We start from the raw sequence: 14,812 nt of genomic DNA, 5'->3' as shown, positions 1-14,812 counted from the left end.
ACACAAACTATACAGGTGTGAGCATCCCTAGGGTTAGGACAGATCGGGAACACGTTACAGTTCTTTGAGAGACCTCCCACTGCCTGGGGCTGATGGGAGTAGTACCACAAACCATCCAAAGACCACTGGGTTGGGGGAAGGCAGGCTAAGCAGTTAACAAAAAGGCAGGGAAGGCACATGGTTTGCGACTTTTCTCACTCCTACAAAAAACTGCATCACAAGAAAGGAATTCACTGTCCATATGGTTGGGAAGAAAATGTTTTACTTGCACTTTTCATCAATAAATAATTTACAGTATTTACAGACAAAATTCTACACACACACACAAAAGAAGCTGGGAAGGAAAAGGGTCAGTGAGGCTGGAATTGTATCTCTCCCCTCCCCCTTGTGTTTTTGTTTTTTAAAAAATCCATTGGGTTTTTATCGGCTTCACTTCACCTGCAAGCCAGAATGAGCCCTATAATGTAAACCAAAATAAAGTGCTTAAAAAAATACTTTTTAACATTAGAGATATTCTTATAGTTGGAAAACCTTGTTGAACTTTTTGGATTGTGAGGTCAACAGGAGAGGAGGAGGAGGAGGAGCGGCTATGAAGAAGGGCCATCACTACCTAATTTGAAGACCTTACAAAAGCCACATACATTTAAAGCACTATGGTAACACTTTGGTCTTAACCCCAAGAATTTGGGGAGCTGTGGTCTGTTAAGAGGTGTGAGGAGACACCCTAATTCCCCACCAGAGCTACCATTCTCAGATTGTTAAACCAATCAATCCCTCTTCCCAGGGAACTCTGGGAATTGTAGCTCTGTGAGGGAATGTGTGTTGAGGTCTCCTAACAACTCTGAGAACCCTTAACAAAATATCCAATTTCCAGGATTCTCTGGGAGAAGCCACAACTTTTTTAACATGGTCACCACAGTGCTTTAAATGTATGCTGTGAACGTGGCCTCCATTTTTCCAAGGAAGACAATTTTAAACTAAGTATGGCGAAATGAAGCTTATGAGCCTTGTCTCCAATATTGCTCCTACTCAGAGTATGCCTGTTGAAATTAATGGACATGGCCAACTTTGGTCTATGAATTTCATTGAGTCTACTCTGAGTAGCACCCACAATTTTGAAACACAAGCAGCATTAGCTGTTGCGAGTTGCCGGTGGATTAGAATGAACCACCAAGGTGGTGAGCTCAACTTGCACACCAAGGACAGAGAAGCTGTGGCCCTCCAGAGATTGTTGGGACTCCAACTCCCATTAGCCCTGACAGTTAGTTGACCATACTGGCTTGCAGGCTGATGGGACTTGAAGTCCAGCAACATCTGGAGGAGAAATACTTTGTAGCCCCTCTGGCTACAGTGAGCTCTTCTAGAGCAGTGTTTCCCAACCTTGGGCCTCCAGCTGTTTTTGAACTACAATTCCCATCATCCCTGACCACTGGTCTTGCTAGCTAGGGGTGATGGGAGTTGTAGTCCAGAAACAGCTGGAGGCCCAAGGTTGGGAAACACTGTTCTAGAGTACATGAAGGCCAAGTCCCAGTTTTCAGCCTCAGCATCTCCCAATCTCCTCGTTCCTTCCACATGACTCCCAAGTTTGCACACTTCACAGCTCAAGTTGAGAGCTCCCAATTTCAAGATCAATGATGAGAGGAGGAGGAAAGGGCCATCAGTGAGCAAACCATAGAATGAAACAGTCAACATGTATTTTTCTTTAAACCGTTCAGGAAGGAAAAGAAAACTACACCCCTGTACAGTCACCAATGTGAGGGCACTCTATATATTAGAAGACACAATCCTATACATCAAATGGCTACTAAATTGTGTTCCTCTGCTGCTTTTTCAGTGTGGGTGGCAGAGATGCTGGTGGGTGGAAGTTTGACTGCCGGGCAAATTTCAATCGATCGCAGAGTATTATGGGGGTAACACCTTCCATGTGAGCTGGTTCCTCAAAGATGCTGCTCTTTGATAGCTTAGTCCTCTGGTCCACTACAAGGGTCTCCTTGGGGCAGAGGAGATGATGCAGCAAACAAATGAAAAAACTTGGGGTTATGAGCTCCATCTCTTTCCCACAGAGAAAAAGCTTCTGTATAGGAAACAGCACAACACCCACACAAAGGTTGCCACATGTGACATTTTGCATATATGCAAGTCACTGCGTGTACAAATAATGAAATATACAGGTGTGCAGTCACTGTGGAGCAATGTCGATGGCTGTGTTTTATGGGTGTGCATCTTCTGGGCTTTGGGATGGTCCAAGGAGCACCTCAAGCTTGTCTTCCGTGGTTGACCTGCTGGCTGGACACATCTGGGAATTTCCACCACAAAACTGGCATGGCTGGTGCACAGATTGTGTTTGACACGTACAATGTGGCCCTATGTGAGGATGGGAAAAGTGGAAGAGGCTTGAAATGTCACACAGTGAGTTGCCAAAGAGAGTGAGGGGCCAGGGGATCCAAGCTGAAGATGCCATTTGCCTGAAATCTCTATCCAGGGTCAGTAAGAGTTTTCCTAGACACTCCCTGGCTTGGAAGCTTCTATGCAGGAAGACAAGGTGATGAGACGCAAAGGAGATCAGGCACGCCAAACTGTTTAAGACTTTTCCAAAATATTGAGGCTTACTTCCCCTGCCACCACCCACAAAAAAAATAAAATATAGGTATGGTTTGCTCTCAAACCTGAAAAGGTCAATATTTTGAATAGTGCTGTGCTGAAGAAGAAAAAAACATTACTGCATTTTATTTGACCCTTTTCTACCAATTAATGAGAAAGGGGGGAAAATCAAAAATTATCACAGGGAAGAAATACTTCTGATTAAATTCTCATGAGTTGGGTGCAGGGGTTTTTGTTGGGCTTCCCTTACTTTGGAGGTGGTTAAGGGTGCTTGTGAGTGACCTTTCTTTTATTCCACAAATCATCTCACTGGTGGTCTGTGCTCTGCAGCCTTCCTGGGTGCCTGCATGTCAATCAAAGCCCAGGGGAAGACATCAAGAGGCAACTCCTCCCTTGGGCTTTTTTCAGATCAGGAAGCCCAGGCAGCTGGGGAGGCTGCATAAAGGCTGGAGAATATTACTGGAAATAAAACAAAGACTACTCTTGGGCACTTTGCAACCCTGAGTCCCAAACCTTGCACACATGCACTACTGAAGCACCCTGAGAATGAGATATAAAAACTGAAGCATCTTTAGCAGGGGAAGAAAACAAAGCAAACTGGAGAACTGATATCAGCACAGCACTAGTTTAAAGTGAGCAACGGTAAGACTTTACCCATTTTCTAAGGAATCTACTTCCTGAATTTCTGCAAACCCAGAGCAGGAATGCAGAGATCCAGCAGGTAGCCTCCTCAGAGGGCTTCTCTTCAGCAGGAAGGATGGATCATCTGATCACCACACCTGTGGTTCATGCATAAAAGAGGATTTCAGGGGGCAACTGCAACCTTCAAACATAGGCTTGGGAATCAAACTGGAGTGTAGGGAAAACAAGCAAGCCTTTTGGGAACTCTGAAGCTTCTCCCCAGGTCTCCCGATGGCTTGGTGTGATTTGTTCTCTACAGCACAAAAACCCCAAGGAGGATTTTGGGTCACCTAAGCAAAGGACTTTGAAAGGAAGCAAGTTCTTGATGCCCATTTCTTGGACACCACGGTAGCCTTGGTTGTACCAAAAAGGAAGTGGCACTTTGGGCCACCGAAATACTGGCCTTGTTTTACCCCTCTGAAAGCACCAGAGGAGGATAGGAGGAAAGAGGAATTAGCAAATAGATAGCAATCCTTGAAGAAAAACAAAGATCTGAGCTGTAGGGAAGGCCTTCTACAAAGGTAATGCTGGATCCACGTCAAAAAGCACAGCATCATCCCACAATGCCTTCCCTATTGGAATTCTGTTCTTTCCGTTAAAAGGGACTATCATCCCCTTAGGGTTCCCCCATTGCTGGATGCTGAGAAGGCGGGAAGAAGCACGTTCTTTGGGTCTCCTGTACACCGTCCCTCTGGGGCCAGAGGAGGAGAAGGCCTAATGCTCATCCTTTTCCCCACCCACCTGTGCAAAGGCAGCTGCCAGCAGCTGCACACAAACAAGATCACAGAAACTGGGTGTGCACCCACAGCTGTTTGCACGTGCAATGGCAAGTCTCACATGTGTGAGGGTGTGAGCACATGAGAGCCAGTTTGCCAAGAGCGTTCGGCCCACCCCGGGAAAAGCAGGTGCATTGAACTAGAAGCCAGCTGTGGAGGAGAGAACACGACTCTTCTGCTGCCCATGCCTGATTAAGCTCTGCTCGCACATAACCCTTTGAACGGATCTTTCTTTCTTTCTTTCTTTCTTTCTTTCTTTCTTTCTTTCTTTCTTTCTTTCTTTCACCTCTGTTCAGTCATGATCCTGTAGTTCATTTCAGGAACTGGCAACCTGCCACTGCCTGTCTAAAAAAAAAGCAGCAGCCTACTTTGACTTTTACACAAACGCCAATGTCACAATCACCACAACCATTTGTAGTACAGCAAACATGGAGGGATCGGGGTGGGGGGAGAGTGAGAAGCCTCCCATTATCCTTTCCTATCAGAGGAGGAAGGGAACAAGAGCAGGGGTCAACCACAAGTTCAGAACTCTTTAACATAAAAGGAGGCCTTCACTTGGAAAGAAGGTTCAATCCTATTCGATCAATTGCTTTTTCTGGAGTTTTTTCCCCCCTGGAGAAAAAGCAGTCACTAAAACTGTTCGCTCTCAGCTGGCTCAGCCTCTTAGTTACCCAGTACAATTGTTCTCTTGTTTTTCCAGACTCAGGAGGTCTGCCACAGATGACGGCCTATAGGAAAACAGCTGTCCACTGGCTCAAGCATGCCAACACCCCCAGAAAAAGGAGAAGCGTGGGAGGCTCCAAGGGGGCCGTATTGCCTGTCTCCAAGTCTCGTGTCCGTTCGTAGAGGTGCAATTTGTCTTTGTTGGAGTGCAGCATTTTGACGTCTTCAAAGGCATAGTAAGCAGCAAGGGTAAAGTTGACGTCGCCCGTCGTCAAGAGGTCAAAGACACAGGACTGGAAGTATAAGTCCTCCACCGGAAGCTTCTCCCGGCACTTTGCTGTGGCTGTCTCATAGGTGAAATACTCTGGCGGAGACGGAGAGCTGGCCCCTTTCTGGCGAGCCCGGTTCTCTGTGGTCTGTGCGGTCGAACGAAAGGCCTGGAAGTCTATCTGCTGGTTGAGCGGGCAACCCCAGAGACAGAGGTAGAGGCCCTGGTTGTCTCCGTCTTCAACCGCTTTCACCACTTCTTCGGGCATCCTCACAGCAAAGGTGAGGTAGCGGCCGACCTGCCTCACCACAATGGTAGTGCCAATATACTTGGCCTGGATCTCAATGTGTTGGCCGGACACCTTCTCAGTGATCTTCAGGCTGTTGGCGCCATGCTTGTCGCCCCCGTTCTTGGAGCCATCGGCAAAGGCCGCTGGGAGTTCATCCGTTTCGGCCTGGTAGACTTTCTGCTCCACGCATTCTTGGAAGCTCTTGAAAATTATGGTGAGCTAAATAGGGAAGAAAGGTTGGAGGGTGGGGAGAGAGATGGTATGAAAAGGGAGAGTTACTGAGATTGGTAAGAGCTCATTGATCCAACCATAGCCACTCATACACTTCTGTCCCTTCAGTGGAGGGGTAGCTAACTTGCCTCCCGGTCCCAGCCACCATGGCCAGTGGCTGGGGATGATGGGACCTGTAGTCCCAGAACTCCCTGGGGAAAGGGGAATGATTGTTAATCCACTCTAGGAATTGTAGCTCGGCGGGGAAGGGGAGAGAACAGCTCTCAGCACCCTTAACAAACCACAACACCCAGAATCCCTTGCAGGTATAAAGTGATATCCTAGTGCTTTAAATACATGGTGTGACCAGCGTTAGAAACTCAGTTACATAAGCTAATTGCCAAACGGCACCTTAAATCTAGGTTGCAGTGGCACAATGGAATGCCTAGACACCATTCCCCCCCCCTGTAGAATTTTTAAAAATTTGCTATTATTATTCATTTCATTTCTAATCTGCTTTATGTTTGAAAGAAAAAAAAATCTCCAAAACATTGAATACAACAATCCAGAATAAATCAAATTCAAGGGAAATATTTTGGATCCTTCTCTAAGTGACATTTTGCTTTCCCTGTATTTTTTTACCTACTTAATTTATAGAGCTGCCGCATAGCAGAAGTACTCTAGGAAGCCAGTGTGGTGTAGTGGTTAGAGTGTCTGACTAGGACCTGGGAGATCAGGGTTCAAATCCCCTCTCAGTGAGGAAGCTCACTGGGTGACCTTGGGCCAGTCACAGCTTCTTAACCTACCTCATAGGACTGTTGTAGGGGTTAACTGGGGAGGGGGTAAACCATGTACTCCTTGGAGAAAAAGGTGGGATATCAATGCAAGAAATAAGCTCTTCTAGACCCATGCCAATTGCAAAATGCACCTGGCACCTGGGGAAATTTCAAACACAGGGCGTGAATGTGGACCTAGAGATGTGCCTACTTTATTCAGCTATGAGAGACACAGAAGTGGCCATCTTGAAATAACAGGCACTGAATAGGTCATGCCTTTACCTTGCTAGTAGCTGTCGCCGTGGAACCGGGTAAGACAGGTGTGTTGGTGACCTGCACGTTCAGGTAGTTGTTGTTGATGAGCGGCCACGCCCCTTGGACTATGCAAGTCTGGAAACTGTCAGAAAAAGTCCTCAGGTGGGGGTCTCCAAACAGCCCACAATGCGTATAGTTGGGAGGAGGAGAGTGTTTGTGGAAGCTCTTCTCATAATGGCAGATTTCCGGGCTGTCGGAGCGCTCCTGGCTGTCGCCTCGGGGCAGAGGGCGGACCCGCGGCTGGGAAGTGGGGCCATCTTTGGAGCAGTTGTGCTGGGCCATCAGGTCGTCGATGCCGTGGACGGCGGAGTGGTAAGCCAGGTCTCCGCGGCAGGTGCGGGCGGTACGGTGAGTGCAGTGAGCGTAGGCCCGGAGGGCCGTGCAGAACTCGGGGGTGTCCTCTGCCCCCACGTGGTGGGGCCCCGACGTGGCCGCCAAGAACTCAGAATTGCACTTCATGATTTTGCACTGAGACGTCACTGTGGGGGAAAGGAAACAAGGCAGACACCTTTAAAACACGGAGAGATTTTGAGAATAACTATGTGGGGGAAAGAGAGGGAAGAAACTGTTCAAGGCTAGTAGGGGGAGATGTTTTCCTAAAGGTTTTATGTAGTTTTAAGTTCTGGGGAAAACAGCTTGATGTGTTGTTTCACATACACGACTCCATATAAGGCCAAATTTCCAAAGCCAGGTGTCATACATAAACTTTCAATAAGACGTGTGTGTATTTGAGAGAGAGAGAGAGAGGAAAAAGAACAAATGCAAAAGCCATACTTTTCCCCAACCTCTCAGACTGTCACTATTTTGCAGGACAGATTCAAACGCAGACTAGAACTTTAGGTTTGTGCTTTTAAAGTGAATTGAAGCACTCGTGTCAACCTACACAACAAATCCCCTTTAAAAAAACAACCCACACACACTTATTGCATATTGGACACTGACAGGGGAATGCTCCGAAAAGTGTGGAATAAGAAAAAGCAATGTGACAATGCATTGGAAAAGTTCGGGGTAACCCTTGCTTTGATGCAAAGTTGTCTAACCTCTCCACAAGCAGATCAGAATGTGTGCTCACTGAACAGCCAATGTCATCTAATCTCCCTACGAACCAGGATGAAGACTCAATAAGCAGGTCATCTTACAAGCAGCCCCTTCAGCTGTAGAACGGAATAACGGGCATCTTCTCCTGTAACTGACAGGCAGCATGAAGCTGCCTGATTGGCCAAGCCTGGTATAAATTCCAGGAGTCAGTCCTGTGTGCTCTTTCCTCAACAAGAGAACCTTCTCCCTGGAGCGTCAGGAGCTGTCTAAAATACTGAATCAGGTCATTGGTCCAGCTAGTTCAGTTCTGTGTCTACATTGGCCAGCAGTGGTTCTCCAGGATATTGGACGGGTCTGTGTCATCAAACCTGCCCCCCAAATCTGAACGAGCTCTCATTAATGCACCTGATCTGAGAGCCAGAAGCAGCCCCTCCTCACTGATTTCCATCCTGCTTGAAGGAGATAAAGGCTTTTACTGAGAACTGAGCATCGCTGGGCCACTCAAGCTCTGCTGCAGCTGGTTGGCCACCCTAATTGGTTGACAGAGGGCCGCCTTCAGCACCTCTGCTCAGTGCCAATGCCTTCAGATTGCAAAACACCAGCGTGACTCAACCCCCTTGGCCCGCTGGTGCAGAAGAGTCAAGATCTCTCAATTTGCTGGGTGTGTGTGCAGAGGGAGGGAGACATGTGGAATGGGTAGCACAAAACAGCAGAGGAGAAATCTATTACAGCAACTATGCTGACACCCCACAATACCACAAGGGAAATCCAGGCTGGATAGTGGTGTGAGAGGTGGCGATATTTATCTTAGCCGAGAGCCTGAGGTGCAAATCCAGAATTCTCTGCTCTGAAATCCCCAGCTGGGCAGGATTGTAGGTGTACAAAGCACACAGCTCACATTATCTCAATCATCCTTGAAGCAGAATTTAAGGACCTGTGTAGGACATGCATAGTATAAAAGGGGAGGTCCCTGCCCCAACCAGCTTACAGTCCAAGGATTGTTGTAAGGATTACTGTAGGAGTGAGGAACCTCAGCCTTGTGATGTAACTACCTCCTCCCAGGCCGACCCTTGGGAGTCTCCACAAACCATTCCCTTAACCTCTCGATGCTTGACATCTCCCCCATCTAACAGTGAATGCCTGGGGATCATGAATACCACATCCTGTTGCATTCTATCAGTTGTATTTTATCTGCACAGTCAGAATGAATTTCAGGAACCCAAATGCTTTTTCTGTGCAGCCTGAGCAGGACCAGTGAACAATGTTATGGTGAATTATTGTCACATGTCTTCACTTACCCACCTGCCCTGCTCACAGCTGTGAAAGATATTATTATATTTTATGAATGGTCCATGTCACCATTAAGAAAGAGGTAGGAATAGGCCTATATAGATATGGACTGTCCCTGGATCAAGTGACTTTTCTTCTTTTACGTTCTCAACGTTCTTAACCTAGCTCAACGCTGCCATCTGAACAGAATCAATCACAGTCAGTCCATCGTTTGAAAAGCAAGGCTTTCGGGCAGCCTTGCCCCAAAATGGCAACTAGACATTCAGTTTGGGTGACTGTAACCTTGGTTGAAGGAGCTATTTGGCGCCTGGCTTAAATATCTGAGTTTCTAACACTGGCCACTGCAGCTGCCCCCCAATTGCTCTGAGTCAAGAACCCTGCTGGATCAGGCCAATGGCCTATCTAGTGTAGCATCCTGTTCTCACTGTGGCCAATCAGATGCCTGTGGGAACCACACAAGCACTCTCCCTGCCTGTGGCTTCCAGCAACATTCAGAAGCATTTATAGTGGTACCTCGGGTTAAGAACTTAATTCATTCTGGGGGTCCGTTCTTAACCTGAAACTGTTCTTAACCTGAGGTACCACTTTAGCTAATGGGGCCTCCCACTGCCGTCGTGCGATTTCTGTTCTCATCCTGAAGCAAAGTTCTTAACCCAAGGTACTATTCCTGGGTTTGCAGAGTCTGTAACCTGAAGCGTCTGTAACCTGAAGCGTCTGTAACCCAAGGTACCACTGTACTGTCTCTGGCTGTGCAGGCAGAGCACAGCCATCATGGCTAGTGAATCAGTGCGGTCTAGATTGTGGGGATCCTGTCTTCCCTGTCTTCCCACCGCTCCTCCAGTCTCCCATCTGGAATCTGGGAGAGCCAAGACAGAGCCAATGCCCGCTTGCCGTAACTCCATCTCTTCCCCTCCTTTCCACCCACCCTCAGGGCAACACGCTCCGTACAGCCAGCAGCTTTGGCGCAGCTCTGGACAAACGGATTTGATCCACAGCCAAGAAAACCCTGTTTGTTCAATTTCACATAATCCATTTTCCATCGACTCACAATACATCTGCGTTTCGGCCGCGGATGACTTAGCACAGGAGCGGGCCTCGCTGGCTCCAAATGCTCAGGGAGAAGGAAAAACTGAACCACAGGACCTGGGGGGTGCAGTGGGGGGCGGGTGAGCGAAACGAGAGGCTGCCCCTGTGCCACAGTCTGCGCAAAAGCAAATCCAGTATTATCTGGCTGTGTGTACGGTTTGAGTCCGCACGGGCACAGAGGATAAATAAATGCAGGATGTTGCTGCAGGCTTTAATCCCGGGATGTTTGTGTTTGCTTTTTAAACGGCCACGTAACCATTACACACATCGAAGATAGGCTTCCCCAGTCTGGTGCCCCACAGATAGAATCACATAATTGTAGAGTTGGAGGGGACCATAAGGATAATCTACTCCAACCCCCCACAACGCAGGAATCTTTCACCCGTGGGGCTTGAACCCACAACCCTGTGGTTAAGGGTCTCATGCTCTGCCGATGGAACTATGCTGCCTGGTGCTTGGGGGAGTCGTAGTCCAAAACATCTGATGTGCAGCAGGTTTGGGGAAGGGAGCTCTAAGCTTTAGTCTGCACATTGCTTTTGCATTTCATTTCCTTCTAACCCAGTGATGGAAAAACTAGGCCCTCCAGCTGTTTTGGGACTACAACTCCCATCACCCCTAGCTAACAGGATGATGGGAGTTGTAGTCCCCAAACAGCTGGAGGGCCAAGTTTGGCCATCACTGCTCTAACTTCACTGCTTGCCCTGTGCAAGATAAACCCATGTGCTAATCTGCCAATGAAGTGAACTTTAGTCTATGACAGTATCTGCCATAATGCACTAGTTGGTCCAAAATACATACATCAGCTCCAAGGTTGGCACATATTTTTCCAGGTTTGGGGGTGTGAATACCAGTTGCTGAGAATCACAAGTGGGGAGAGGGGCTGTTGCACCCAGAGGCTGTGAGAACAGGATGCAATGCATAAAAAGGCAGAGAACATCAGGCCACCCACACCATACATTTAAAGCAGCCTTTTAAGCAGCCATGGCTTCCCCTAAAGAATTCATAGAATTGGAAGGGAGCCCAAGAGTCATCTAGTCCAGGTATCCCCAACTTGCAGCCCTCCAGATGTTTTGGCCTACAACTCCCATGATCCCTAGCTAACGGGACCAGTGGTCAGGGATGATGGGAATTGTAGTCCAAAACATCTGGAGGGCCGAAGGTTGGAGATGCCTGATCTAGTCCAACTCCCTGCAATGCAGGAATCTTTTGCCCAAGATGGGGCTCAAACTCACAACCCTGTGGTTAAGAGCCTCATGCTCTACTGACTGAGCTGTTCCAACTGCTGCGTATTATATGAGAGGGAGACAACCTCTTCTCTATGCACTGTTGCCTGGAGCCTCCCTTGCCCCAGCCCTCCTGTCCTGGTGGAGGCGTGATTGATGCCTGCTTTGAACAGCACCCCTCCATAGGCATGGCAAGGCTGAAAGGGACCCACAGGAGGCAGGCCGGACTTGCCAATGACCAGAGCAGGAATGAATGGGGTTTGTGGGCCGGCCCTGACAGGCCATTAAGCTTCTGAGCCTTTGAACTGCTAATCATTGAGCTGAAGACCTTTGCCAAAGAATAGGGCGATTATCACAGGCTTGTTTGCATGACAAAAAAATCAGGGAGCAGGGGGAAAGGGTCCCATAAAACTGATTTGAAGGGGGGGAAAGGGACTGGGGGAAGGGTGGGAAGACCCCCAGAGACCCTAGCTAAGGGGTTGGCTGAAGGAAGAGAGACAATGAAATCTGCAAAATCTTTTGGGTGAAAAAGAAAAGGAGGACTCAATACAGGCCAATAAAGTTACCACCACGTGCAAAGGAATCGGGTCAGATTTCAAGAGCAGAGGGAGAGGCGTGAAAGTAGAGGAGGGGGTGAAAACAGAGCCAACATTCCTTACATGGCGATTTTTATTGTGTAATGGAGCAGAGGTTGCAGGGTGCAGAGAGGAGAGAATCTTTTTCGGGGGGGGGCACCTGGAAGATTTTAGGGCTGGGATTCCACGATGTTCTTGACATTTGCATCCTTCCTGCCTTTCCTCTTAAAGCAGGGCTGGTTTTTCCAACCTGAGTGACACATCCCCATGTGGACAACTGGGCATCATGGACCAGAAGCAAAAGTAGGCAGAGGGCTGGTAAGGAATATGGTCTGATGAGAGTCTCAAGACCTGGCTACAGAGAGTGCCTCACCTGTGCTCTAAGGAGCTGAATATCCCTCCTCACTTATACCCAAGTTAGTTAGATTTTTTAAAAAATACTTTAAAAACTAAAGAGATGTTCCGCAAGGATGTGCTCTACGGGGAGCCAGCTTCAGGGATCAGGCCCGTTAAACAGTATGCAAATTTGAGAAGGTTGGCAACATCAACCTTGCCCTGTGGTTGCAGACAAGAGAGACAGTCAGGTTGTGCATCCATAGCAATGACCAGAGAAGGAATGATGGTTGGGAGGAGCGCAGAGAGAAGAAACACTGTAGTGCCTCTGTAGCAGAGCAGACTGGATGTCTTCGTCTGCCCCAGCTGAAACTAAACATGTCTCTCCTGCATCGGTCTCCACAACCACAGCACGCTCTGTAACCTTCGAACAGTCTGACTTCACCCCCAAAGGCCCAGCCCCCTCAAATACTTTATTGTGGGGGCCGAAGCCCCCATGGCCCCTAGGAGATGGTGCCTAAGGACCAGAACATGGTTCCTCTAGAACACAGCATCTCACTTCCAACTTTTCCTCACTCTGTTTTGGGACTACAATTCCTATCATCCCTGACCACTGTTTCTGCTTGCTAGGGATGATGGGAGTTGCAGTCCAAATTTTGAAGCCCAAAGTCTGAAGAACACACACACAAAATCTTCCCTTAGCAGCTAGAAAGCAACAAGGGGCACTTCAAGACAGTCCCAATTTTCAAGAAAGATTCAATCACATACCAGCAACTTCAGGTTGCACAATTACAACTGAATGGGAGGTCTTGCACAATGAATTTGCTTCCCTCCAAAGACTGGATTTTTTTTTGCGATAAGGAAAGTTACCAGAAAGTGTGGGGCAACACCTTCATTGATGCAATGTCATCTAATCTCTGTGCAAACAAATCAGGATGCGTGCTTGCTATACAGCCATTGTTTTCTATTCTTCCCCGAAAACAAATCAGAGCAGATAAAAAGGCCACTTGGAAATGCCCCAGGCCTGGCAAAGATTGGTTTATGTGCTGCCTGGGGCTGATCGGAGCTCTAGTCCAAAACATCTGGAGGGCACCAGGTTGGCAAAACTTGGAGAAACAGCTGCTGTGATGGCAAAACCTTTCACAGTAAGACCCCTTTTTTCTCACAGCGGTGCCCACCCTGTGCCAACCCAGGTATATCAGGAGGACCCACCAATATGGTATTTTAGGCAACTAGTAAAGGCAAGGGTTTTTCATTTTCTGTTCCTATGTTTTAATCCCGATTGCCCTTTTTGGAATTGCTACTATAGTTTTGTGTTTTTTAAATTTTTTTAAAGTTGATTCTTTGATGTTATGACAGGGTTTGGAAGCAGGGATTGCAATATATATTTTAATATTGTTATGATGTCTGGATTTGTTAGATGCCTTGAGTTTCTTCTGAAAATCAGGTGGGATACAAGTTAAAATATTTTTTTTAAAAAAACCTTGTTCTCTACTCTGGGTGCCTCCATGTGTAGATACACAGTGCAGATTCTATTGGATTCTTGCAGTAAACAATCTTGCATTATGGCGGGGATTTTGCATATAAATAACACCTGCATATTTCACTCCAGCTCCAGGGACTTCAAGAAGCTTCAGCTTGCCTCCACCATGAAATTATTGGCAGGAAGATGCTTCATTGTGGGAATTCATGCTTTTGGATTGTTCAGCTCAACTCAAATCACACACACACACACACACACACACACACACACACACACACACACGTTTGCTCTGCCTTGCACACATGCAATCCCAAAGGAGTACAGGAAAAGAGCCCCAGGCACATAACTCTCAACAAAAACAAATGCATACAACAGATCACTGCCAAAACATTGCAGCATTCTCAGGCGGAGGTGTTGATTCCAGTGAAGGGTGGGGTATAAAGGATCAAGAGCTGAAGATTAAAAAAGAAGAAGAAAAATGGGTGTCTGGCAGAGCACAACAACTTGGGCTTCTCAGCAAAATCAAGAGGCAAATCGTTTGCGGGAAATGGGTTTCTGCTGATGTCCCCGCTCCGCAAAACTCCCTTCCTGTCCCCGCTCCCTTAGAAACTCACTGGAACATCTTTCAGAAGTGCTGAAGTATTACTGCAAGATCTAGCTGTCTAAGCAGGAGCTCATCTGGAAGCGGAGAGGTTGGTGTGGGGAAAAGTGCACTTTTATAAGGAGGGCTTCACGTGTTAAAGAGGATGTATCAGCAGCATTCATCAGCCAAATATCCACGCCAATAACCTACGCAAGTTACTAGGCCACAGTTTTTAGCCGATCGTCACACCTGCCCAGATGCTGTGACCAAGAAAGGAGGAGAACTGGACACCTTCAGAGCTGATTCTTAAATAGCCACAGCAACTGGCAATTTACAACCTTGATTTAAAGATGGTTTTCCTTTCAAGTGCACATCCAAAGCTTGTGTCTAGGACCATGTTTGGGTCCCCTCTCTGTCCCCCTGTTCCTTTCATAGCCCTTCCCTTCTCCTCCTCTCCTGACACCACCTATTAGTCAAGCTGGCTACGTTCTACCTCCACTGTTGGAGACTCTGAATGCTGGTTGCTGGGAATCCCAGGTGGGCAGAGGGCGGTTGTCCGTGGGCTTAACCACAGGTATCGGGTCAGCTAGCAGGAGAACAGGATGCTGAGCTAGGTGGGTCA

At 47.6% G+C, this 14,812-nt stretch overlaps 1 protein-coding gene across 2 annotated transcripts in view; it reads right to left on the bottom strand.

Moving 5' to 3' along the window:
• Positions 1–245: 245 nt before the first annotated feature.
• RGMA (repulsive guidance molecule BMP co-receptor a) overlaps positions 246–14,812 on the bottom strand; it is a 35,508-nt gene continuing 20,941 nt past the window's right edge. For both annotated transcript variants that reach the window (XM_028705607.2, XM_028705608.2), the window contains 2 exons: positions 6,547–7,058; positions 246–5,497 (listed from right to left, as the gene is read on the bottom strand). In XM_028705607.2, coding sequence (XP_028561440.2) covers positions 4,787–5,497; positions 6,547–7,058 — 1,223 coding nt within the window. In that variant the 3' untranslated portion in view covers positions 246–4,786. The remainder of the gene's footprint in view (positions 5,498–6,546; positions 7,059–14,812) is intronic.

The sequence above is a fragment of the Podarcis muralis genome, chromosome 14, assembly GCF_964188315.1.
Source record: "Podarcis muralis chromosome 14, rPodMur119.hap1.1, whole genome shotgun sequence".
NCBI classification, from domain to species: Eukaryota; Metazoa; Chordata; class Lepidosauria; order Squamata; family Lacertidae; genus Podarcis; species Podarcis muralis.
Note: the sequence above shows the minus strand (reverse complement) of the source record. Positions and strands in the feature narration are given on the sequence as shown.